The sequence below is a fragment of the Mya arenaria genome, chromosome 3, assembly GCF_026914265.1.
Source record: "Mya arenaria isolate MELC-2E11 chromosome 3, ASM2691426v1".
Lineage (NCBI taxonomy): Eukaryota > Metazoa > Mollusca > Bivalvia > Myida > Myidae > Mya > Mya arenaria.
The window spans coordinates 84551574-84579431 of NC_069124.1; the positions used below are offsets into that span (position 1 = coordinate 84551574).

At 36.6% G+C, this 27858-nt stretch overlaps 1 protein-coding gene across 1 annotated transcript; it reads left to right on the plus strand.

Annotated features, from left to right (window-relative positions):
• Nucleotides 1–16: 16 nt before the first annotated feature.
• Nucleotides 17–26253, plus strand: LOC128227474 (putative ATP-dependent RNA helicase DHX57). The gene is made up of 27 exons (XM_052938051.1): nucleotides 17–546; nucleotides 2026–2145; nucleotides 4301–4474; nucleotides 4897–5899; nucleotides 6156–6277; nucleotides 6713–6908; nucleotides 8464–8588; nucleotides 8839–8972; nucleotides 9715–9769; nucleotides 10430–10605; nucleotides 11318–11433; nucleotides 11653–11759; nucleotides 12456–12515; nucleotides 12745–12858; nucleotides 13231–13394; nucleotides 13905–13981; nucleotides 14342–14437; nucleotides 15485–15534; nucleotides 17780–17870; nucleotides 18467–18562; nucleotides 19922–20005; nucleotides 21192–21329; nucleotides 21519–21633; nucleotides 22588–22649; nucleotides 23241–23330; nucleotides 23997–24140; nucleotides 24680–26253. The coding sequence occupies exons 1-27, from the start codon at nucleotides 92–94 to the stop codon at nucleotides 24821–24823; spliced, it is 4308 nt and encodes a 1435-aa protein (XP_052794011.1). The 5' UTR covers nucleotides 17–91; the 3' UTR covers nucleotides 24824–26253.
• Nucleotides 26254–27858: the final 1605 nt, after the last annotated feature.

Genomic DNA, 27858 nt, shown 5'->3' on the forward strand with positions numbered 1-27858 from the left:
AAACGGTGTCATAATATATTGTTACCTCCTGACATGTGAAAAGATTTTGGTCGAGCTTTGTTCCAGTCCATATCCGTTAGATGTTAATGTAATGGATAAAAAAGCTGTGAAACGTCGAGGCGGTGGCCGCCCGAACAGGGGAGGCGGGCGTCAAAACCGCCGTGGCCGTGGGAGCGTCAATACACGGCCCCCAGGACCATCTGTCAGTGGTAGAAAAGGTGGGTCCGGTTTGTACGATGACGACGACATGTATGATGAGGATGATGATCAAGATGCAGAGTTTTCTGAAAGGCCACCACCTGTAGCCACACAAAACTTCCCAGTGACAGGTGTGCCTTCACAGTACGGTAGAGGGGGCAGAGGGAGGGGCGCCACTGGTAGCAGTAACAGTTTTTCCAGGGGCAGAGGAAAGGGTGCCTCTGGTAGCAGTAGCAGTTTTGAAAGTGGCAGAGGGAGGGGTGCCACTGGTAGCAGTTATGCCACCGGCAGAGGGAGGGGTGCTGCTGTTAGCAATAGCAGTTTTGCCAACTCGGCGTTCAGGCCAAGGTATATTGTATAAGATTTTAAATGTTACAAACAAATGTATCTACATAAACTTCAACAGCATGAAATTCGTCAGCTCTATCAACATGTTTCTCTGTTTACGTCGTGGATACATTTAAGGAATGAATTGCGCGATTAATGTCATTATTGGGGTATGAATGCAGTTGGGTGGAATCCGACTCCAATCATACTTTAACCAGTCCAACTTTGTTCATATTCTTGATGACATCAATCACAAAATTCATTATTTATATTTACACCAATGATTCATTATTTCAGTCAAGAATGATTAAAAAAGATACTTCATTTTATTTAAGAAAACCATACAGTTATTCTTTCTCACCCATTCTTTATATAGAATGACCTGACTGTAACCAGAAACAGTTCATAAAATTATGTCACCATAATGCGGGAAAAAATCAATCACTTCAAATCATTTTTAAAGTCAAATTGAAACACTTATGACAACAATACATTTAACATAATAAATTAACACTATCTGACACATTGAGTTACGTTTTTCAGGGCTTCTTGACATAATACAATCATTAACAACATCAATTTACATGTATATTGTGATGCGATGATTTGCAATCCAAACATTCCCGAAGATGTTTGATTCATCAGAAAATATTTGCAATTTCCGAAAGGCAGTTCATTTAAGATATGGAAGTTGAGGTGTAAATATACACACGTATACATTCCTGAAGGGACAATCACATTAAATATAATTTTTTGAGTGATAAACATTTAACTACTTACAAAATATTGCACTTATATGGAAAATATTAATTACTGATAACAAGACTGTGACTGTGTATCTTATAGCTGAAAGCGCAAAAATATTAAATGATTGGTGAATGCTAAAAGATTAACTTGATCCACTATCGTCTCATAAGGTGTTTTCTGCACCTTTCTTCCAAATTAAACTCTGTAGCCTTCATAAAAAACATTGTTTTTGACATTTATTCATTATTTTTGGTATATTTAAACATTTGTATGAATTGTGTTAAATCTAATTTGGGAGTAAGAATCCATCTTTATGAAATGAGCCTCAGACAAGTTCAAATTGACTTTTTTTAGAAGTAACTCTGTCACTTGATCATTCAAAATATTTACGGGATGGAATTAGTTACATTAATCTTAAGTAGGACCCATTTTAGAAAGCTGAAAAATACAATTATCGTGTTTCAAATAATCCATGTTTGTTTCAACACAATGTGAACTTAACAACAATTAAAAACTTTGACTGGATGATTCACATACTTTAGATGCAGGTTTCGCCGTAATTATAAAGGAGCAACTTGAATAAAATCAATAGTAAGATTTATAGTTGTGGAAGTCAGAATAGCTTGGATGTACTTGTAGATTGTACCCTCAAACAATTCAAACTTTTTTTGTAGATTTCAATTTTTGATCTATATAATTGTGTACTGATTGTTATAAAACATCACAATTGTACAAGGAATGCATTGTTTTCAGAGGAAACCCTGTAAAGGTGACCATGCAGCACTTGCACATGAGCTCAGAAAACCAGGAGCTTGTAAAAGATATGCTGAAGGATTTGCATGGGGATGACACTGAAGAACCAGATAAAGTCAGGTACATTAAAACTGCACTCTCAGTCACATATTGACAGTTCTGAACTTTTAACCAGGTTTTCAACGAAAACTGGGTTATTAGAATGAGGTTGTCGTTGGGCGGGCGACGGGCTGGCGGGCGTGCGGGCGTCAAACATTGGTTTCTGTTCAATAACTTTAGTTAGCATTGATAGATATTGATGAAACTTGGTGTGAAGGTAGCTTATGGGAAGAGCTAGCTTAGGATTGCTTTTGAGGGGGGTGGGGCTAAGGTCACTGTTACTAAAAATAGAAAAATGGTTTCTGCTCAATAACTTTAGTTAGCATTGATATATATTGACGAAACTTTGTGTGTAAGTTGCTTATGTGAAGAGCTAGCTTGGGATTGCTTTTAAGTGGGGAGGGGCTACGGTCAAGGTCGCTATTACTTAAAATAGAAAAATGGTCAAGGTCACTGTTACTTAAAATAGAAAAATGGTTTCTGCCCAATAACTTTAGTTAGCATTGACAGATATTGATGAAACTTGGTGTGTAGGTATCTTATGTGAAGAGCTAGTTGGGATTGCTTTTGAGGGGGGTGGGGCTATGGTCAAGGTTGCCTGTTACTAAAAATAGAAAAATGGTTTCTGCCCAATAACTTTAGTTAGCATGGACTGATATTGATGAAACTTGGTGTGTAGGTAGCTTATGTGAAGAGCTAGCTTCGGATTGCTTTTGAGGGGGGGGGGGGGCTAAGGTCAAGGTTGCCTGTTACTAAAATAGAAAAATGGTTTCTGTCCAATAACATAAGTTAGCATTGGTAGATATTGATGAAACTTAGTGTGTAGGTAGCTGATGTGAATAGCTAGCTTGGAATTGCTTTTGAGTGGGGAGGGGCTAAGGTCAAGGTCACTATAAATAAAAATAGAAAAATGGTTTCCGCCCAATTACTTTAGTTAGGATTGACAGATATTGATGAAACTTGGTGTGTTGGTAGCATGTGAAGAGCTAGCTTGGGATTGCTTTTGAGTGGGGAGGGACTACGGTCAAGGTCACTGTTACTTAAAATTTTAAAATGGTGTCCGCCCAAAGTTAGCATTGATAGATATTGATAAAACTTGGTGTGTAGGTAGCTTATGTACAGAGCTAGCTTGGGATTGCTTTTGAGGGGGTGGAGCTAAGGTCAAGGTTACTGTTACTAAAAATAGAAAAATGGTTTCTGCCCAATAACTTTAGTAAGGATTGATAGATATTGATGAAATTTTGTGTGTAGGTACTAGTAGCTTATGTGAAGAGCAAGCTTGGAATTTCTTTTGAGGGGGGTGGGGTCAAGGTCACTGTTAATAAAAATAGAAAAATGGTTATTTGGTAAAAAAAAATAATCTTATAACTTTAGTTAGCATTGATAGATATTGATGAAACTTAGAGCGAAGGTAGCTTATGTGAAGAGCTAGCTTGGGAGGTGGGTTCAAGGTCACTGTTCCTAAAAATGGAAAAATGTTTTTTCTGCCCAACAACTTAGTTAGAATTGATGGATAGTGATGAATCTTAGTGTGAATATAGCTTATATGAAGCTGCAGATTGAACTTGCTCATACAACAAATTAATTGGCTATAATTTCTGATTGCCCATAACAAAAACCTGGTTTCGTCGCATTGCGGCGCTTCTAGTTTTTTATCTCATAATCAGCTCATTTTGGCATCAGTACCTTTAATTCAGTCATGCAATATAACTCACAATAGAACAGATCTCAGTTGTTTGGTAAACTGCCTAAAATTTCATTTTTCCTATAGCGTTGGTAACGCTTTGAGCCATAAAACATCAATTTTTAAATGTATATATGAAAACTGTGATATGTGATTTGTAAGCAGTCTTATACCAGACATTCATGCAAACATTGGCTCATTCCAAGACAGAAAATGATAAAAAAGGTTGTCAAAACAATCTATCTGTGTGATGCAGCTTTAATTAAGTGTTTGCCAAGAATGTCATTTGACACAAAATGAAATTGTATATAATTGAAGCTTTTTATAATAAAACCCTATATTTTCAGAAGGTCCTGTCAGTCCAAAAGCAAAACTGTTTTCATTTGCATCCGCAACATTATCAAACACATGCACACTGTTACATTTACTATTTGTCAATTGCTTCTAAACTAAATAATTATACAATTATTCTGAGACCTCTGCCCATAACAGCTATTCAAGTGAGGAAGAATATGATGAGCTGGACCACCGAGCAGAGAACCAGTACTGGATGGTGAACAACCAAATGAAGCTGGAGGATGTGGCCACTCATGCCTTCTCTACAGACGAGACTGAGGAGTCTTCGCAGACCACTGTCAGCTCCCTTGCAGTTAAAAAACTCACCAGGTTAGGTTCAAAGAAAACCATTTTGGTGTACAGTTATTCAAATGTAAGCACTAATTGAGTGCTTAGAACAATCATAGAGAAAGTCATGTTCTTTTTGAATTCTTGCATTAAATTGATGATACAATACACAATATAGACCCTGAATCATTTCAAATGGCCAAATGGTACAATGTATAATTCATTGGTCAAAAAGCACAATTTTTTTTCAAAGAGTCTGACAAGACATATGCCACAACTAAAAATGCTGATGATCTATACATGTAGATTAATGTTTGTGTGATTTCTTTACTGCTGCACAGTGTTTTTTAAACCTTGCATTGTACATTTGATATATACAGGTATAATAAGTATAATATGTCAAAAACTATACTTTTTATGTATGTATTGAAAACTTTCTTAACTCATACATGCTATAATTAAAGGTACGGGTTTGACAAACAGAGAAGCACTGAAGCCCTGCAGGTATGTGACGGTGACTTGGGCATGTCTCTTGAATACCTTCTGGCCGAGTGCTTCTCTCTCAACAATAGTGCTGTCCCAGATGCCCAAGACTTGGCTGAGGTTGTTGACCTTCGGAATGAGGAGATGTTGGTTCTACAGTCAATCTATGAGGACAAGTTTGTTGAGAGGATACCTGGAAAGGTTTGGGTGATAAATCTACAGGTTCCGTACCTTGATAAGGCATTACAGCCGAAACGGGAGAAAAAAATGGTGAAGAAACACAACGACAATAGAGAAATATGCAGGTTTTATTTAAAAGGATTTTGTAAATTTGGTAGACGTTGTAAGATGAAACATAGTATGCCTATTGTAGCTAATGCTGAAGCAAAACTTGATGATAATATGGAAGATTGCACTGACTATGTTGTTGAAATAAGGTTTCCTGATGGAAACATGTATCCCAAAGACGCTCTTTTTGTTGCATTTTCCTCCACTTCACAGTTCATAGAAAAGCATATTTGTCTCAACATAACTAAACATTTGATAGCCGAAGCTAAAATCAGAGCAGAAAATGAAGAACCCTCTGTGTTCTCCGTGATAAGTGTTCTTGATGATGAAGCATTTCTTGAAAGTGTTGTTATTGAGCCTCCACATGAATTCTCATGCCCTATGTCTAGCAGACCTTGGTTAAACAATCACTCTCAGAGAGATCTTTCTGATGTTGTGTTTGTCAACAAAGACATAGCACATGGTGGCACTTCTAAAGATAGTGAAACAGATAAGGAACTAGCTGAAGCAACGAATGTCATGATTAAGATGACAGCGAGTGATTCAAAGAAGAACAATGAAGACAATACTGACGATAAAAATGGTAAGCCTGTTGAAGTGAAAAGATCTGTGAGTAAAGAAGCAGTGAAGAAAATGAACCCAGCTGAAACACTCAAGGCAAACAAGAGGCTTATAGAGGATTTCAAAAGGAAAAAGGTATGCAATTAATTGCATGGGTACTAGTTGTTTTATGGATCTTCAATAGGAGATATATATGGTGTCAAAATAATGATGGATATTACTACATGGACTCACACTGGTGATTGAGAGCACAATATTATCATTATTGCATTTGGAGCAAAGAGAACAGTCACAGAACCAATTTTTCTTTTAAGATTTTGGGACCAACATCTTGCAAAGCCTCAGATTTATGTAGGTGCATGTTCACATAACAAGTGTGTTATGTTTTCAGACCAGTGGTCGGTACCAGAGTATGCAGGTTGCTCGGCAGAAGTTGCCGGCCTGGGATCTGAAAGACGAAATTCTCCGTGTTGTAGAGGGCAACCAGGTCATAGTCATCAGTGGTGAAACTGGGTACTTGATTGTAAATTTGTACATGCTTAACATTGGAAAAACAATGATATTGTTATCATGTTGATTATCAATAAAAATTACTGATGATGTATGAATAATTTATATGGGGAGGTATTTTATACTACTCAATTTGTTTGCTGTTTTATTTAAGCAAAATGAACATTTGCATTTAAGCTACATGTAAGTTATTAATTCATCTGTTTCAGGTACAACTGCCTTTTATATTTTGCATTATTCTTGGTTGGTTAATGTTAATAGTATTATAATGTAGGAAACATTTAATCCAGAGAATGTTGTGGGAAGACCTTTTGTTTTTGATTTGTAATATTAATCTCTTGCACTAGCATCATGCTTTAAAGTGCATTTGTTTGATAAGTAAAACACATATTTTTTACTAGATCCTTTATATTGAAAAAAGAATTTTATACAATTCAGTTGTGGTAAAACCACCCAAGTTCCCCAGTTCATTCTTGACCTGTATTTGACGTCGGGTGACCTTCACCTCTGTAACATCCTGTGCACCCAGCCGCGACGTATATCTGCGATGGCAGTGGCCGAGCGCGTGGCGGATGAGAGGGCTGATAACCTTGGTAGAATTGTGGGATACCAGATTAGGCTCGAGAAAATGCAGGTGTGTATAGTTTTCCTTGTCAACTACTGACAGTATTACATGTATGTGTCTGCTCTTGATAGTTTAAATTATGATTGTCAGTTAGTTAAAAAAAAATATGAATTGAAGTGTGTACATATAGCTGTCGTATACATTGTGTACATGTAGTGATGTTCCAATGATCGATTATAATCGAAAATTGATTGGTTGGGCCTGAAATTGGCGACAATTGATTCTATTTGGTCATAATTGATCATCCATTTAACCAGTGAATTTTTCTTCTTTTCTTTAGTTATTTGCATTTAGTAAATTTCTGCCAATTTTCTTCCTTTATGATATTTTCGGAAGTGATTAGTTGTAATTGTCAACAATTTGGCCAAAAACATAAACAACATAAAATAATTTCAAGCATACATGTATCATTAGCATAGTTAAGGATTACGAGTTATTGTACAAGAATATAACTACAATTAAGGTGTTGTCAAGAACTGATTGTACCATCAAAAATCAATTACTTGAGAGTAAATGATCATTGACAGTAAAACTGGAACCGATTCCCAACACTAGTCATGGGTATTATGTATGACGCTTGTGATTTCTGAATGGCATTTATAATGATGTACTTATGTACAGGAATATAGAAATGTTATATCATATATATATATGCAAGACTGTAAATAGCTTAATTTTGGAACTAAAAAGAGAATGTTCTTTAATGAAGACATATACTGGTAGTTTGGCCAATGTGAAGACATATACTGGTAGTTTGGCGATGTGAAGACATATACTGGTAGTTTGGCGATGTGAAGACATATACTGGTAGTTTGGCCAATGTGAAGACATATACTGGTAGTTTGGCCAATGTGAAGACATATACTGGTAGTTTGGCGATGTGAAGACATATACTGGTAGTTTGGCCAATGTGAAGACATATACTGGTAGTTTGGCCAATGTGAAGACATATACTGGTAGTTTGGCCAATGTGAAGACATATACTGGTAGTTTGGCGATGTGAGGACATATACTGGTAGTTTGGCCAATGTGAAGACATATACTGGTAGTTTGGCCAATGTGAAGACATATACTGGTAGTTTGGCCAATGTGAAGACATATACTGGTAGTTTGGCCAATGTGAAGACATATACTGGTAGTTTGGCCAATGTGAGGACATATACTGGTAGTTTGGCCAATGTGAAGACATATACTGGTAGTTTGGCCAATGTGAAGACATATACTGGTAGTTTGGCGATGTGAAGACATATACTGGTAGTTTGGCCAATGTGAAGACATATACTGGTAGTTTGGCCAATGTGAAGACATATACTGGTAGTTTGGCCAATGTGAAGACATATACTAGTAGTTTGGCCAATGTGAAGACATATACTGGTAGTTTGGCCAATGTGAAGACATATACTGGTAGTTTGGCCAATGTGAAGACATATACTGGTAGTTTGGCCAATGTGAAGACATATACTGGTAGTTTGGCCAATGTGAAGACATATACTGGTAGTTTGGCCAATGTGCCTACATTATCTTAGATTTTTGACAAAACAAATGGAAACCAAGTCTTTTCCAGTCCTCCTTGACCCGGCTACTGTTCTGCACCACTGGAATTGTGTTACGTCGCTTGGAAGGGGATACAACACTAGATGGAGTTACCCACCTCATTATTGATGAAGTTCATGAACGCTCAGAGGAAAGGTGGGTGATCTAGAGTCTGAGGTTCAATAAGCGTTGGTTCTCTATCTTCACTACAGTCATGATGCTTTAAACAGTTGATAAAGGTTTCTGCTCAATTTTGACTGCAGCGGTCGCTTTCAGTAAAGGATCAAATTAAAATGTTTTATTTCCAAAATTAAGCATTAAGAATAATATTTTGTAGACATTGTGCACATTTATTGCAGGAAGTTTGTTAAGAGACAACCAATGTACTTATGATTTTAATTTCCAGTGACTTTCTGTTGATGTATCTGCGCGACATGTTACCACGGCGACCAGACCTGAAGGTGATTCTGATGAGCGCTACCCTCAATGCCCAGCTGTTCTCTGACTACTTTGGCGGTTGTGCAGTCCTTGATATACCTGGTAAGTGGTGATATTTTAATAATTTCTTTTTATTTCATTACAATCCAAGTAAGTCTTTGTAATATTTGGGCCATCTTCAGACATGAGGAGGAAACTTAGCATGTGTTGATTTATAAGCTTGTCTGTTTTTAGATGAAGAAAAGTTGAGGTGTTGTCATAGCCTTAGTGTCGTTGCCTTAGTGAATTTTTATCCTTAGCCATGACTGAAAAAGATATTCAAATGAAACGTGGTTCTCATGTTCCAAAAGACAATATGTACATGTAAAGCAAAGCCTGTACATCTGGCTGTAATAGTCTAAGATTGTTGCCCTTGTTCAACTGAAACAAGCTTTCACGTTCACTCCATGGTGCCCTAAAAATTATTGGCAACAGTTTGTACAGATAATCATCATTTGCTAAATATTTAACTGTTTCAATGCAGAAAAGAGTTGTTAGTATTGTCATCATCATCACTGTTGAAATTGTTTAACCCTTTTCATGATGATCCAGAAACAATCAAGATATATTTCTGAAACTTAGTAAATATGTAACAGAGACAATACACAATTATATATTGTAATATCTATAACCTTGGCTATAAACAGTGATTGTGGAGATATGCCCCTTGACCAACAAAGAAAAACAGACTAACTTTACATAAACATAACTTTACATAAACACTAGGTGCTCTTTTTTTCTGTTGGAGTAGATTAACCATGCAAAGATATTGAAATTTTTGTTTACTGCCATTTTAATATTTCAGGACGAACTTTTCCTGTTGACCAGTACTTCCTGGAAGATGCTATAGAGTTTACAGGGTAAGTGTTGTTCGTGCACTTCGCTTGTATTTTGTTTTAAATAAAAATATTTAAGAGAAGATATCCTGTTAATTTATCAACCAGCAAAACCTGATAATAAACTTCAGAAGAACAATTGCATTTAGTTTAGCTTGATTGTTATGAAAGCTGGAAAAATCACTCTCGAGTCTGTTTTCTGGGCAGAAACCAGTACTGTATCCTTATAGACAAGCCATAAGAAAATACCCCTGGTTGGAATGGAACCAACAACCTCTTGGTTGTGAGGTGGACACCTATACCACTAGACCAATGACTGCCAACAATTGCTTTTGCATTGCTTTTAGAATCACATTTAATACTTATTTGTTAAAAGACAACAACATTTATAAACAACAACATTTATAAACCACAACATTTATAAACAACATTTATTTATACCAAGTACTTTGACATATTTAATTCCTAAAAATCAGATACTTTAATTCCCGATACAATACTTCTATAATAAGCATTCTTGTTCATTTCTTTGCAAAAATGGAATTCCCAATTTAAGTCAAAATGACACATTTTCCCCCAATCAGAAAGGCCCCAGACCCATTCCCATAGTGATGTGAAAAAACACTGCCATGTGTCATGTATGTTTGTTTCAATTTGTTTGCAAACCCCACCATCGGTAATTAGGTTTGTGATGGAGGAGTCAAGTCCCTATGCTCGCCCCATGAAGCACATGAATGCCGTCCAGAGGGGTGTGGCCGAGCAGGACAGTTCATATGAACAGGATGACCCTGCCCATAAGGCCAGTGACAGAGTGCAGGACCAGAACCTCTCTGTCAAACAACTCTTCATCAGATACAATGGTGGGTATCTCTTGAACCATTTTTTTCAGTAATTAGCAAATGTGAATTTTGTCTTCCATTACCTGTTATAAGCAGTCATCTGTATTACTGAATTTCATGATACTACTACATAAATTAAGTTTTATATGTTGCTACCATATATCTGAATCCAGTGTCCTCTGTGGGAATACTGTGCAAATATAAAACCAAATAAAAAATCAATATTAAGTTTGATTCAAGTTTCGACACAAAATGGTTTCTAAAAGTTTGCCAGCAAAATGTGACCATCAAGGCATCTTTCGACAAGTTTTAACCAGGTATTCAATGAAAACTGGGTTAATAGAATGAAGATGTCTTTAGCTAGCGGGCAAGTGTCATAGGCACTCTTTCTGCTTAAAAACATGAGGTAATACTGACATATATATAGATGAAATTTGGTGTATAAAAAGCTTATATGGAGACGTACCTTTGAGAGCTTTTTTAATGTTGGTGAGAGCAGGTCACTTGCTCAAACTAGTTAAACGTTTTCCGCTCAACTTCTTTAGTTAGGAATGATGCAAAGTGCAAATTTGTTTAACTTTGGTAGGGGAACATGATAAATTAAAAAAGGGTTTGTCCAAACATCAACACTAAATATGTGACAGTAGATCAACTGAAGTCTGTGGAAGTTAAGTCTTAACATTTCTTTCAACCAACACTATCTGCAATTTTCATGTTGTCATTTTCCTCTCAGATTACCACAAGTCGACCGTGAAGTCCCTGGCTATGATGGACCATACAAAGATCAACTTTGAGTTTGTCCTGGAGGTCATTACCTGGATTGTCATTGGTGACCACTCAGATCTCGAGGTAACCAACATACCGTATTATACTGTGTATAGGACGCTAGAATAGCATGGTTATAGTAACCAACATACATTAGTCTTTCATATACATTAAATTTAGAAAAACTTTTCAGTTGCCACTTATTTAATAGGAATTGGAACCAAAAAATAAATAATTAGAGTACCAATATACCAATAACACCTAGAAACTGTGTTTGGTCATTCAAGTGATTATTCTCCACAGTTTCCAAAGCGTGGGGCAATCCTTGTGTTCATGCCAGGGTATGCGGAGATACAGCAGCTGTTTGACATGTTGCTGTCCAGTCATGTGTTTGGAAGAAACAGGGCCAGGTGTGAATGGCATTGAATGTTTACACTATTTACTATTACAAGACATATGGCCTGTGATGGAAAATTTGAGATCTTACACCCTCTTGGAAGTACACTACAGATGATTGAAAATATTTTAATGTATAATTTAACACATATGTCCTTGGGTCATATTATACCATCTGCACTAGAAAACGCATGAAAGATTCTTAAATCCTCATTGATTGTTACGGCAGTTTGAAACTATTGGTCATGAATCACTCAGTCTGTTGAGGTGGTAGTACTAGTTCTGGCATCCATTTTATAGCTTGAAAAGGGAGGCTTAAGGAAGTGATTTATTTGTTTACATAGTTCTGCGTTGCTTCATCTCTATTTGTACCTAAAAGGCTAATATTGGTTGTTAAATCATAACCAGGTCTTGCTGTGTCTATTCTTTACAATTCTGTGTGCAATATTTGGATATTCTTTTATTTTGTTCCTAAACCTATAAGTATATAAGTATATACTATATTATTCTGTATTGTAGTAATGCAACTTTGGCAGTGTCTTAAGCTGTCACATTTTTATGACTTTTGCGTCTAAAGAGTTAAATAATTGCTTCAGTGCTGAAAGGATTTCTCATTCTGCAGTGATAAAGTTCTACAAAATCACTAACCAAATAATGTAAAAATTATTCTAGCCTTGTGAATGATTTTAAATCTTAATGTTTACTTTCAGATACAAAATAATTCCTCTACATTCAACCCTGTCATCTGAAGACCAGCATGCTGTGTTTACGTGAGTTTCTACTGTCATAGTGATACTATTTCATCAATTCATAATTGATACACTCTTTTCAGATGGGGATTTAAAATTTGAACAATTTACCTAACATGTATTGTAGATTGTAGTTTTGTGAACATAATGAACAATAACGATTTGCATATAAGATCTTATATTGTCAATTAAACACTGTCAAGTTCAAATATTTCAAGTGTACAGCCATGTATGTTTTGTTGAAATTCAGGACACCACCTGAAGGAGTCACAAAGATTGTGATAGCCACAAACATAGCGGAGACATCCATCACCATTGACGATGTCTGCTTTGTGATAGATGCTGGGAAAATGAAGGAAAAAAGGTGCATAACAGTTGAAATATACCTTGAATATGACATTGTTTGAGTTCAAATGGAAACTTAAGATTGATTATTAAATGGTATTTAGTCTTTTACCACTACATCGTTTATGTTAGCTTGTCTGGGAAGTTCAAAGAAAAAAATGAGGTTTTTTCATATCATAGGTTTTATCAACATGTGGTGTCACAGGCCAAAGTCCTCCCAGTACAAAGGTTGGGCTAGGCATGGTCAGTAAGGCTCTGCTCTCCACATTTACCATTGATAACACCTATGTTTTCCTACCCCTCCCATTGAAGGGACGTCCTGAGCGTGGTCAGATGTGCTTGGCCCTCAATAGTCATAATTAGTAACACCTGCAATTTTCCTTCATCCTAGGTATGACCCCACTAAGAGTATGGAAAGTCTGGAAATGGTCTGGGTGTCCCGGGCAAACGCCCTCCAACGGAAAGGTCGGGCTGGGCGTGTCCAGAAGGGTTTGGCCTTCCATCTCTTCACCAGTCACAGGTTCCAACACCACCTACTAGAACAGCCCATACCAGGTCAGTTATCTGATTCATTTAGCAACTTGTATGTTTAAATTTCATTTTAATGAAAATTTGGATGATTAAGGAAATAAAGATAAACATAAACTATCAATATTTGACATAAATTGTTAAGCAATGTAAGAATTATATTTTGTCACTTTTTATCAAATTGATATTTTTTTAAGTTACCAGTGATGAACAAAAATTATGTGTTTTATGTTATATATTGTGAGACCCTCTTATCAATGATCGTAACTATCATATCATACGATCAACCTTTAGAAAAGGTACCACTGAGTAGTAATTGCTTATTTTACAAATATCGAAATGGTAAGACAAATAAAAAAAAATAATTTGCAAGTAAGATTGTCAATTACAATTGTGATAATACTATAATATCTAATAGAAATTCTTAATCTTGCGATATTTTGTGAAATGCTCATTGATAAGGCAGCCCCTGTATGTTTAATAGAAAATCAGTTTATTGACTGTCCGATACACGTGTACATTTCCACTATTTTACAGAAATCCAAAGGGCACCCCTAGAACAAATAGTTCTTCGAATAAGAATCTTGGACATCTTTAAGAAGGTCCCAGTGAAGGTATAAAAAGGGGCATTTATCAATTACTAGAAAATATATTTTATTTTTAGAGTGATATACAATGTACCATAAATGAAGCTGAGTATAGATGCATAGAATAATAAAGAATGTAATTTGAGGTATTTTAGTAAAGTTCTAGTTACACAGCGTATGAAAAGGACATCGCAATATATACATGAGGATGTCTTACAATGTTGGTAAGTTAATGAGAAGGATTATATCGTACATAAACAAATTTTACCAAAACACAAGTTAAACATTCATGGAATAGTCATGGATGCACATGCCAGTATATTATAAGGCCATGCTGTAAGTAGCCATAAAATATGTGAAGAAATTCTGTGATATTTGTCCTTGCAGGATGTGTTAAACCAGCTGCCAGAGCCACCCGATAATGAGGCCATCGACTCGGCTGTCAAGAGACTTGAGGTGCTGGGAGCACTCAATGAGTCCGGGGTAAATGTCTCGAGGGCCTTTCATGCTTAGTTTATACTTATTTATTTAAGCTTCTTTGTATGGGCAGCTTTAAAATGATTACTTTTTAATTACTCTTTCCATTTCCTTTGTTAAGAAAAAGACTGGTATTCTTATAAGCTCATCTTTTAAAAAGAAAAAAAAAAGTTGATGCATTATAAAAGCCTTGGCATTGTTGATCGTGTGTTCGTGCCTTTGAGGATATTCAACTGGAACTTGGTACACATGTTGCCAAATGATCACATTTTTTTTGCAAGGCCAAGTCCTCAGAACGTTCTCTTTTTATGACATCAAAATACTTGCAACTCATAGGGCTTAAAGTCACTACCTCATGGGGCTTGAACCCACATCCTCATGGGATTTGAAACCACTACCTTTTGTACTTGAAAACACTACCTCATTGGATTTGAAACACTACCTCATGGGACTTGAACCCACATCCTCATGGGATTTGAAACCACTACCTTTTGTACTTGAAAACACTACCTCATTGGATTTGAAACACTACCTCATGGGGCTTGAACCCACATCCTCATGGGATTTGAAACCATACCAACAACCCCAAAAAATAAAAGCCTCTTGATGGTTATTCTTTTAGTTCTTCAACCCGGGCATAGGTAATAATGAATCCGAGGATAGCTCGCTTAGCAAAATTTATTTCCATTATATAAATAATTTATCATATGTATTTACTAGATTATGAATTATGAATAGTATCATTTGTAAGTTGTAGATAAAATTGTTATTTAATGAATATACATTTATATGTACCTGTTCGCAATCACAATTTGGTGTATTAATTTGATTTGATCAAGGGTCATGTTGGCCTATTTCAAATGAGTATTTTGTATTATTTATGCTATGAATAAATCTTCTTCTTCTTCTTACAAAACTGTTTACATACCCACACCTTAAAATGATGCGTAGGCACACTTTGTGAAGTAAAAACAACTTCACAGTATTGTACCACTATTGGGCTAAATAGACACAATGATATTGATTCATTATTTTATGTATTACTATTTTCAGGAGTTGACTCCCCTGGGCTACCATCTTGGCACGCTGCCTGTGGATGTCAGGTCACACATATGCTTCATTTCTAGGAAAATGTTTGAAATACACAAATGTCATGCATGTAAATGTCCTGTCATCCTTGGCACCCCAGTGTATTTATAACCTATTTAACTTATTTAATATCATATAGGTAATTAGGATGCTTGGTGCCTATGATGATGTCCTGTATATGGTTTCCAAAACTGCTTGTTAAATCTTGACCTACTACCATTATTATACCCCCACAAACGAAGTTTGAGGGGGTATATAGTAGTGAGCTTGTCTGTGGGGCGGTCGGTCTGTCGGTTGGTCGGTCAGTCTGTCTGTCTGTCAGTCGGTCGGTCGGTCGGTCGGTCGGTCGGTCGGTCGGTCGGTTGGTCGGTCTGTCAGTTTTCATGGTTTCCGGACGATAACTCATGAAAGGCTAGACAGATTTGAACAATTTTTGGTACACAGGTGTAACATCAGAAGATACAGGTCAAGTTCGATATTGGGGCTGGTGGGGCCAAGGTCAAGGTCATTGTTACTAAAAATAGAAAAACAGTTTCCGGACGATAACTTATGAAAGGCTTGACAGATTTGAACAATTTTTATGCCCCCACAAAGTGGCGGCATATAGGGTTGCCCTTGTCCGTACGTACGTACATACGTACGTACGTACGTACGTACGTACGTCCCGAAGATTGTTTCCGATCTAATTCTTGAAAACCGTTTGTCCAATCCTCACCAAACTTTAAACCCATGTTTGTGACCATAATATCTTGATCAAGTTCGATAGTCATGGAAATCGCTTTAGTCATTTAGGAGTTACGGCCCTTTTTTGCCAAAAATTCCCGAAGATTGTTTCCGATCTTATTCTTGAAAACCGTTTGTCCAATCCTCACCAAACTTTAAACACATGTTTGTGACCATAATATCTTGATCAAGTTCGATAGTCATGGAAATCGCTTTAGTCATTTAGGAGTTACGGCCCTTTTTTGCCAAAAATACTTCAAAAATATATGTTTCCAATCTAATTCTTGAAAAGTATGTGTCCAATCCTCACCAAACTTTACATACATGATTGTGACCATAATATCTTGATCAAGTTCGATAGCCATGGAAATCGCTTTTGTCATTTAGGAGTTACGGCCCTTTATTTGCAAAAAAGACTTGAAAAATACGTCCCGAAGATTGTTTCCGATCTAATTCTTGAAAACTGTTTGTCCAATCCTCACCAAACTTTTAACACATGTTTGTGACCATAATATCTTGATCAAGTTCGATAGCCATGGAAATCGCTTTAATCATTTAGGAGTTAGGGCCCTCAGATTATCCTGAATAATCATTATGGCTTATTTTCTGTGACAAAAAATCGAAGTGGGGGCATCCGTGTCCTATGGACACATTTCTAGTTGGTACACAGGTGTAACATCAGAAGATATAGGTCAAGTTCGGTATTGGGGCTGGTGGGGCCAAGGTCAAGGTCACTGTTACTAAAAATAGAAAAACAGTTTCTGGACGATAACTCATGAAAGGCTTAACAGATTTGAACAATTTTTGGTACACAGGTGTAACATCAGAAGATACAGGTCAAGTTCGATATTGGGGCTGGTGGGGCCAAAGTCAAGGTCACTGTTACTAAAAATATAAAAATGGTTTCTGGACGATAAATCATGAAAGGCTTGACAGATTTGAACAATTTTTGGTACACAGGTGTAACATCAGAAGATACAGGTCAAGTTCGATATTGGGGCTGGTGGGGCCAAGGTCAAGGTCACTGTTACTAAAAATAGAAAAACAGTTTCCGGACAATAACTCATGAAAGGCTTGACAGATTTGAACAATTTTTGGTACACAGGTGTAACATCAGAAGATACAGGTCAAGTTCGATATTGGGGCTGGTGGGGCCAAGGTCAAGGTCACTGTTACTAAAAATAGAAAAACGGTTTCCGGACGATAACTTATGAAAAGCTAGTTTTTCTTGTCAGCAGTGTAACTTCTAAATTACTCAACAGATTTAAATAAAACAATACATGCATGATAAAAGAAGATGCAGTGTGCAGTAACCTTGGAGTTATGGCCTCTTTTCAAAGGAATGGTTTGCCATTCCTGTGTCCAGGCGGCATTTGGGGGTATTCGTCACTCCTGTGACAGCTCTAGTTAAAATAGAAAGTAGTTTTTTGATAAAAGAAGAACAATTAAATCATGTCATGTGTAGATTACTTGAGTAGATTGCTGAGAATTCAGTTTTGACAAGTTATATGTATTTGAAGTGTTTCCATCCTGCAGAATTGGCAAATTGATGTTGTTGGGGGCCATTTTCCGATGCCTTGACCCGGCACTTACTATAGCTGCGTCTCTCAGCTTTAAATCACCATTTGTAAGTATTTTATTAATTATATGTATTCTATAGTAAATGTAATATTTTTGTTGGTATTGTTGTGATACACTCAGTTTATACATTCTAAAATTACTATGAAACATTTTTCACAGCTTCATGGGGCTCTTTTCTGCACGCCCTGTCCTTTTCTAAATCCTGGCTTAAACCCTAGATTTGTGTACAGTGTATGTATTATCACATCCAGGTGACCGCTTGTGTACAGTGTATGTATTATCACATCCAGGTGACCGCTAGTGTACAGTGTATGTATTATCACATCCAGGTGACCACTAGTGTACAGTGTATGTATTATCACATCCAGGTGACCGCTTGTGTACAGTGTATGTACATGTATTATCACATCCAGGTGACCGCTTGTGTACAGTGTATGTATTATCACATCCAGGTGACCACTTGTGTACAGTGTATGTATTATCACATCCAGGTGACCACTTGTGTACAGTGTATGTATTATCACATCCAGGTGACCACTTGAGTACAGTGTATGTATTATCACATCCAGGTGACCACTTGTGTACAGTGTATGTATTATCCAGGTGACTGTTATTGTACAGAATATGTTTTATCTCATCCAGGTGACCCCGTTTGGCAAGAAACATGAGGCAGATGAAAAGAAGTTGGAATTTGCCGCTGGAAACTCGGACCACCTCACAATGCTAAATGCATACAACGTCAGTAATATTTTCATATTTAATTTATTAAGGCAAGGGATGATGTTATATTTATTTTAAAAACTCAATATTTACTGCACCAACGACCCGAGTTACTGAAATTATATGAAAGGGCTTCAACACAAATATCTGATTTCAATCACGAGGGAAGTGAGTGAAAAAACTGTTAAGTACCTTGTTGTCAATGACCATATTCAATAACTATAAAGTGAAAACTGTTGTTTTTCATCTGCATGCTATTCATAGAACTGCTAAGTTCCGCCTACTTGTCATGGTCCCCATATGGGAGGTCATGTATAGATGAAAAGACAGAAAACACTCTCCAATATGGTACAATCCACCATGACATTCATATGTATCTATCTGATGCATACATTTATTGGTAAAAAAGAGGAGAAAACAACTTGATATACTGGATCGTGTACAATTAGCTCCTTATTTTATCAGTCTGTAAATGGTGAGCTACTTTAATATAATGACATTTGATGTTCAGTGCTGATTATTATTAAGACATTTTTATGTTGTAAGTTTCATATACTCTTATTTGCACTTCATTGATATAAAAAAAACCCAGCTTTCTGCTATTTTTTACTTAATGTCATGATTTACATATAACTTTTAGTTTTCACAATCAAGTATAATATAATGTGAATCTGAATGTTTCCATAGCTACCTTTTTTTTCTGTCCATTCTAACACTGCATAGGGTGTTATGTGTTTGGTCATACCTCTTTTTCTCCCACCTCAGATAAGTAGATCCAATAATTTAACCATGCTAAATGCGAAGATAAAATGCCCGTATGGAACTCCTTTTTAACAGTCGTCACATTATAATTACCTCCCTTGTTGATGACTGTCGTCTATAACATCATACAAACCTTGTCTTGTGGCAATATTTAGAATACTAATTTATTATTTCTCTCTTCAAATGTCACTATAAAACAGTTTTCACGCGCATTTCAAGAAATAATGCGTCACTCTCCTCCGAACTATTTAAAGATCGAATTGACGGTTAACATAACCCGAATCACTGCGCGCATATCCATGACAACCATGTGCTATTGCATATCCATACGCAATTATTTTCACTAAGCACAAAAGAGTTCCAGCAAAAAATACATTTTTACTTAATTTTGTTTAACTGAGGTGGGAGAAAAAGCATCTACCATAGCTGCTCTTGTATGATAGATTCATCCCGACCCTCGCGCAGGGTGTTTTGCGGAAACCTCGTTTCCGCAAAACACCCTACGCTCGGGTCGGAATGAACCTATCTTACACTCTCGGCCATGGAAGATACTTATAATCCCACACTGCCACTTGTGAAATTAAAGAAATTACCCTTGACATTTGTGTACCCCAGGCTTGGCTTGAAGCAAAGTCCCGAGGAGGTGGTGAGGCCTTCCGATTCTGCCAGGATAACTTCCTCTCCAAGAAATCACTAGAGGTATGTAGAATGTATGGTACCGTACAGAATGAATATTCACTGTATTTTACAGGATGTTGTTTTATAAGAGAAAAGACTCAACGCTTAAATTGTTTTACTGCATTTCTTCCAATACATGCTTTTTTGTTTCAAGTTGATTTTCATAATTCATTATTCAAGTATCTTTGGATGAATTTTTTTGTCCACTTTATATTTTCTGTTTTTGTGTCATGTGAAGCATAACAGACACACATGGATAACTTGTAAGGATTCAACGTTGTCTCCATCAGCCAAATCAGCATCACACTTTCGATTCTGATTGTTTTTTGAATGACTTGGTGTAGAGTCTTACATTGTACATTGGTCATGGTCAGTAGATGACTTGTTTTGAATTTTAGGTGAAAAAGTCATAATTCAAGGTTAAAGTGACCTGTGGTAAAAAAAAATGGTTAGGTTCCCCTGTTAGGCTACAAATCTGATTCTCGTAATTCTAGTTTGAAGAATGAAGGTGTATAATTGATCACAGACTTTGTGTTGGTGCTGTCATGGGGGTAGGGTCATACAAATGTTTTGATGTTGTACATTACCTCGAAACTGTTATATAATATACATGATAAGATATGCAAATTAAATTAAAGTTTTCACTGAAATCATTCTGTCTGAAATTTGTTTGAGTTATTTCCCTTGGCTAATTTTGAAAAACTGTCAGATGACTGTTGACATCTGCCATTTGTGGTTTTGTTGACATTTATAGCTAAAAGAAAAACAATATCCAGCACCAGAGTCAATAGAAGCAGGTACATGTTACACAGTGAAACTTTAAAAGAAGAACCTGCATGTTAATCCGTGCAACATTAATTTAAGCAGATACATATTATACAGTGTAACATTGATAGAAGCCCATCATGTTATACCGTGTAACATTGATAGATGCCCATCATGGTATACAGTGTAACATTGATAGATGCCTATCATGGTATACAGTGTAACATTGATAGATGCCCATCATGTTATGCAGTGTAACATTGATAGAAGCCCATCATGTTATACAGTGTAACATTGATAGATGCCCATCATGTTATACAGTGTAACATTGATAGATGCCCATCATGTTATACAGTGTAACATTGATAGATGCCAATCATGTTATACAGTGTAACATTGATAGAAGCCCATCATGTTATACATTGTAACATTGAAATCACAGATGCTGGCCAGTATGAAGCAGCAGTTTGTCGAGCTGTTATCAGACATTGGATTTGTGAAGGAAGGGATTGTAGCGAGAGATGTAGAAAGGGCAGCCAGGGGTGGAGGAGATGGGGTTGCCGCGGTAACAGGCCTCGAGGTGAGCACTATTTGTAAGCATTCATGTACATGTATAAGATAACAGGTCTTTGCAGGAACAATGTTTCAGTTTATTGGAAAACTTATCACACTATAGTACTTTGGAAGGCCTAGAGTCACAACTGTGTATAAGATGCTTCAACGTTCTAGCTCTCACCTATACCTATGTTTTCACTTGATACATTTTCAGGCAAACCTGAACTGTAAGAACCTGAAGTTGGTGTCTGCCCTGCTGGTCGGGGCCCTGTACCCCAACATTGTGCAAGTGCTCACCCCTGAACAGCAATACGCTCAGTCTGGTGGAGGTAGGGTTACAACATACAGATTTTTTTTAGCTGATTTATGTAACTTGGTCGGTGCCCTGTACGCAAATATTGTGCAAGTACACACTCCGGAACAGCAATACGCTCAGTCTGGTAGAGGTAGGGTTACAACATACTGATTTTGTTATAGCTGATTTATTTAGCTTGGTCGGTGCCCTGTGCGCAAATATTGTGCAAGTACACACTCAGAAACAGCAATACGCTCAGTCTGGTGGAGGTAGGGTTACAACATACTGATTTTGTTTTAGCTGATTTATTTAGCTTGGTCGGTGCCCTGTGCGCCAATATTGTGCAAGTACACACTCCGAAACAGCAATACGCTCAGTCTGGTGGAGGTAGGGTTACAACATACTGATTTTGTTTAAGCTGATTTATTTAGCTTGGTCGGTGCCCTGTGCGCCAATATTGTGCAGGTTCACACTCCGAAACAGCAATACGCTCAGTCTGGTGGAGGTAGGGTTACAACATACTGATTTTGTTATAGCTGATTTATTTAGCTTGGTCGGTGCCCTGTGCGCCAATATTGTGCAAGTACACACTCCGAAACAGCAATACACTCAGTCTGGTGGAGGTAGGGTTACAACAGACTGATTTTGTTTTAGCTGATTTATTTAGCTTGGTCGGTGCCCTGTGCGCCAATATTGTGCAGGTTCACACTCCGAAACAGCAATACGCTCAGTCTGGTGGAGGTAGGGTTACAACAGACTGATTTTGTTTTAGCGGATTTATTTAGCTTGGTCGGTGCCCTGAGCGCCAATATTGTGCCGGTTCACACTCTGGAAAAGATAGTTGAAGGGTTAGAATAAAATAATTCATTGATGGTTAAAGCAGAAATGTCAATGTTGGAATTAAGTGAAAACTGTTAAAATAAGTATATATGAACATAGGATGAAATAAGCCTCCTTCAAACCCTTGTGTGTGTCATATTCATTGCAGGGGCTGTGGCAGTTGCACCAAAAGCTGAAGATATTCGATTTAAAACCAGACCTGATGGCTATGTAAGTAGGATTATCTAGTGCTTTCAAGGTGCATGTATATTAATTAAATAGTCATTATCTAACAATTTGACATGAAACAGGTTGACAGTGTAAACTAAAATATTATGGGCATAAATCCGCATAATGTCTTGGATAAAAGTCGAGAGTTGTGCTCCTTTTGAGTTAAAATTTTACTTGGGCTCATTTCTTGTGAAGACAATTACTTAAATATTTACTATCCAATCCTAATAAACCTTTGTGAATGTATGTGGTCCCCATGCCAGGTGAAGCTTCATCATCCAGTGAATAGCCCCAGTAACACCAGAGAGATGCCCTTTTATAATTAATATAGTGTGGACTTACTTTTTGTTTGGGTATGATAATCGTACAACGTTCTTAATATTCAACTCACATTTGCCCCTTACATTCGTATTGGTATTTCATTTGGTTTGAGAGTGATAGGGTTAGGTGACACATCCAGTTTGGCAATTCTATGTTTATATTGAATTACAGTAAAGCTAAGGCTATTAAAGTGAGAAATAAACAACTATATATTCATTATTTTTTACCTTAGCATAATCCTGAATGTACATGCATGTTTTTGATTGACAGGTGAAGGTCCACCCATCTTCCGTCAACTTCCAGGTTCGATACTTCGAAAGCCCGTATCTCGTTTACCATGAGAAAATCAAAACAACCAGGGTTAGATTTAAATTATAGTTTAAAAAGAGTTTAGTTTATATAATAATGTTTGTATAACCTTGAAGCTGTTTTTAAACTTTAGTTATTGTATTTAACAAGTCATGTTCCCTACTCATAACATGTCATGTTCCCTTTTCATAAATGTTAACTATGACTTGCAAAGAAAGCTATTTTAGTTATTTATGTACATGAAATAGACAAATGTAGAAAAGTTCATTATATCAACACTGACATTAGTGTCCAAATGCCATGTTCATAAATCATCTTAGGGAGAATTTCAACTTAGTGAAAAGGTCCAAAAAACTACTGGTACAAATATTATTTCTACTCTTGCTTATTTCATATTTTTGGTGTTCGAACATTGATAGACTTTTGTAAATTCAACTTAGAAAAAGGCAAATTCTACTAAGTTGGAACTTAAACTTAAGTTGCTTATGGAATCTGGCCCCAATCATACTTACTGTATAGATTTGAGCTAATATGGAAAGTTTTCCTCTGTTTAACTGCGATTTCTTTCCAAACCTCTTCATTAACTTCATAATTTGTCGGCTTATGTTTTGGAATGAAAGTTTGGACTGGATGTTATCATGAGAAATTTCAGCAACAATATAAAATCATGCTTTATCTCACAAGTCTTTTACATAGTTCACTATTTCTCTTTTGTAGATTTACATTCGTGACTGTACGATGGTGTCAGTGTATCCCCTGCTCTTGTTCGGGGGTGGGGATATCTCGGTAGACCTCTCCCGTGGAAACTTCATCCTCTCTGTGGATGAGGGATGGATACGCTTCATGGCGCAGTCACACCAGGTGAGTGAGTATATGTACTTCAATACAGTGTTACTGTCCAACAAGGACATATTGTCAACAATGAAGCCTTAGCATCCTAGACTATGACAAGTTTCTTTTATCACTTTGGCTATGTACTGTACTGTACTGTGGCTATGTACTGTACTGTACATGTTTTTCAATAGGTTGACAACCTTTTTTTTATATAATATATAGTACTTTGATACAAATATATTTGGGTTTTGATGATGTAAACTTATAGAGAATATTTGTTGACTTACGGTGAAAAATCGAAATATATTTCACCCTAGTGAACAGAAGATGCAATAACCCCCAGCGAAAATAACATGGGCAGTGAAAATAATAGCATTTAAAATAATAGCAGTGAAAACAATATTTCACCCACAAGCATAAAAAAAGATCATTTATTTTGAAGACAGGCAAAGGATATAACAATTTTATTTGAAGCTTGTGCAAATATAAAGCATAATGTTTAAAGCGTTTTTATTCAATGTGCATATACAATTATGAAGTTGAATTATGACTTGTTCGGGTTACAGATAGCAGAGTTGGTTCGTGAGTTACGATCGGAGCTTGACCAGTTGCTCGCTGACAAGATAGAGAATCCACATATGGACCTGTGTACCTGCCCCAGGGGGAGCAAGATTATTGACACCATCGTCAAACTTATAACCACACAGTAATTTGGACGTTGTTTTTGGCAATGAAGAATCAGTCTTCTTGAATAAGGACAGACTCAGAGATCTACCCCAGGGGTAGCAAGATTATAGAGGCCATCGTCAAGCTGATCACCTCCCTGTTGTGGCATTAGTTTTCTATAGAGTGGTGGTCTTCTAGAATAAGGATAAACTCAAAGAAAAGCTATTGAACTTTTGACTGGTGTGCATTGTTCTGAACAGTTCACAAAAGTCTTTCATAAAGAAACATGACATTCTTGATGCTATTTATGCTATTTTTCAAGGCTTGGTTGGCATTGGTTATACTGTATTTCAGTATAGGTGATGTTCCATTTCTATTATATCCTTGGACTCGCATGAGTCGGAAGACTTGGCAGATAGTTTGATGCTTGTTGGTTCAGCAATTTGATGATAATGTCTGATATTGATGTAGCTACAACATGTAAAGGCTGATCTAATAAAAGATGGGTATTTTACTGCTGATTCTATAAAACTGTCTGCCTCGACAGCAGAGTAAGGGTAATGTCATAATATGATGTGTCTTCAGCAAATTGAATGGTATAACAAAAATCACATTGTCTCATAAAAGAGATTTGGATGGGAGACAATGTTGAGTTTTTCTACATTTAATTTTGATGATACGAGAAATGGATTTTGTGCAAGCGACATTGATAAGATACTGTGCCTGTCAATGATAGAGCTGTAATAAAATCATGCTGATTCAGCAAAATGATTTTGATTAAAAGTGATGCTGGTGAAACTAAATGCTGTTGATGATAGAACTCATTTTTCCTCAGCAAAATGGTTGTGATTTTGTAAACAAACAAACAAAAAGACAATGATGTTTACACAACAAAGGCAATGGTGGTGATGGTGTTGGTGTCAAGAAATGGTCATTCAGCATAATGATGTTGATTTGGAAATATATAATACCATATGTCATATTAAACAAAATGTTAATTCCTTAGGGTATTTTTCTCCCACAGTAACAAATATATTGTTGTTGCTGTAAACAAAAGATATGTTAGTGTTTCTTATACAATACAATGTTGTCAAAATAATTTTGTGCCAACTGAATGATGCTCATTTTTTTCTTCTAAATAATGTTGATTCTTAAAAAAATACAGTGCTTAATACAGAATTATGTTTTTTCTTCAACAAATTAACTTTGATTGTAGATTTTATTTCAAATATTAATGGTGTTAATTTGTCAAAAACAAAGATGTTTCTTTAACCAAATGTTGCCTTTCTGTATTATACTGCATGTGGTTGTGTAGTTTATATTTGGCTTACTCATATTTACTCACTTACACCCAGTAAGCGGGGATAAACAGCTCTGATAGGAATTGTGTTACTGGATGTTATATTGGCATGCAATAGTTCTAGTCTGCTGTGATCTTAGTTGTTACATTATATATTAAAATTTATAAAATCTAGATTATTTTCCACTGTTTTGTTTGATAAGGGGGCTGTAAAACTGGAGAACTTTTGTTGTGGTTTAGTATACACTGAAAATCACTAATTCATTAACTGTCCTCGATTCTGTAAGCTATCGACTACAAAATAGTGGCACTGTCAGTGCTGGTCAGTCTAGTAAATGTTCGTCCCATATTTTCAGTGTATAACCACAGGTCACTGTATAGATGTTGTTGAGTTTCATATTCACCTCCAATTTAAAAGACATATTCTCACAATCTTAAATAGGGATAAGTAATGGAACATTGTCTTCAGGTATGCTGGACTTATTATACCCCTGACAAATGAAGTTTGAAAAGCTGCAATACTTCTTGTCTGGAGCATTACTTGAAAACTGCTTGATGGTATTTAATTAGACTTCATACAATGGTAAAGCACAACGAGAGGAAGTGCAGTATTCAAGAACCATAACTCTATTTCAGTTGATTACAGAGTTATTGCACTTTGTTACTTCTTGTCCAGAGTATAACTTAAAAAGTACTGGATGGAATTCAATTTAACTTCATACAATGATAGATCATAATGAGATGAAGTGCAGTATGCAAGAACTGTAGCTCTATTTTAGCTAATTAGAGAGTTATTACCTTTTGTTACTTTTTCTTGTCTGGAGCATTGCTTGAAACCTAATGGATAAAATTTAATTAAACTTCATACGATGACACAATAAAAGGAAGTGCAATGTACTACAAGAACCATAACTCTATTTCAGCTAATGACAATGTTAAACATTGGAAGTGGAAATACAGTTTTCAATAACTTCGGAGTTATGGCCTCTTTTCAAAGAAATAATTTGCCATCTCTGTGCACAGGCGGCAGTCGGTGGGTATTCGTCACTCCTGTGAGACCTCTAGTTTAAGAAGGTACAGGTAAAACTGTTCGCACTTTGCACCAATCGAACAGGATTTTCTACCTTTGACAAACGTTGATTTTCCGACGCATAGGCTAGGTTTTGGAAACAAAGTCATTCAATCCCTTTGTCGCCTAGGGATTAGAAATTTCATAATCTAAATACTAAGACAGTTTTTGTGAGTGTTAGTACCTTATTTATGAAACCCCTTGTCGCCACATACGCCTGTGCAATAGGTCCTCGGCGATGTGGGATGAATGAATGACTGACATCAGGAGTGTTTCACATGTTATCTCGGATGACGTGACCACACCGAGGGTGAACGTGAAAACAGTCTAAGTAAAAATAATGATAGAAACACTTGGGGCATTTCAGCTCCCACCTCTCACCACATTACCTGCATGGCTGTACTGTACCGGGGACCCAGCTCGCTCCTACATGCCGCTGTGGGTTTTTATGTGCGACATGGGGCAATTATTCTGGTCATTTGACGATGTTTACTCAGTAATTACATAGGCATAGTTACTCGATTGAGATCCTGTGACTCTCAATAGGGCTTCTGTTACCTAACGTACACTTGAGACAGTATTGGGCTAAAAGAAAAACTCATCGGTGAGCGAAGATTTGAATCGCTCCGTGTTTGATTTGTTCATGTTATCAAAACAATGACAGGGATTTAGGAAATATTGCGTTTAAAATGTTGCGATTTTTGTGAAAA

What these genes read in the sequence shown, in the direction of transcription:
- LOC128227474 (XM_052938051.1), top strand. Translation starts at nt 92, where the DNA reads ATGGATAAAAAAGCTGTGAAACGTCGAGGCGGTGGCCGCCCGAACAGG. An exon ending in GTGACCACTCAGATCTCGAG is followed by an intron (nt 11,434 to 11,652) that starts GTAACCAACATA and finishes TATTCTCCACAG; the next exon opens with TTTCCAAAGCGTGGGGCAAT. An exon ending in ACGCTGCCTGTGGATGTCAG is followed by an intron (nt 15,535 to 17,779) that starts GTCACACATATG and finishes TCCATCCTGCAG; the next exon opens with AATTGGCAAATTGATGTTGT.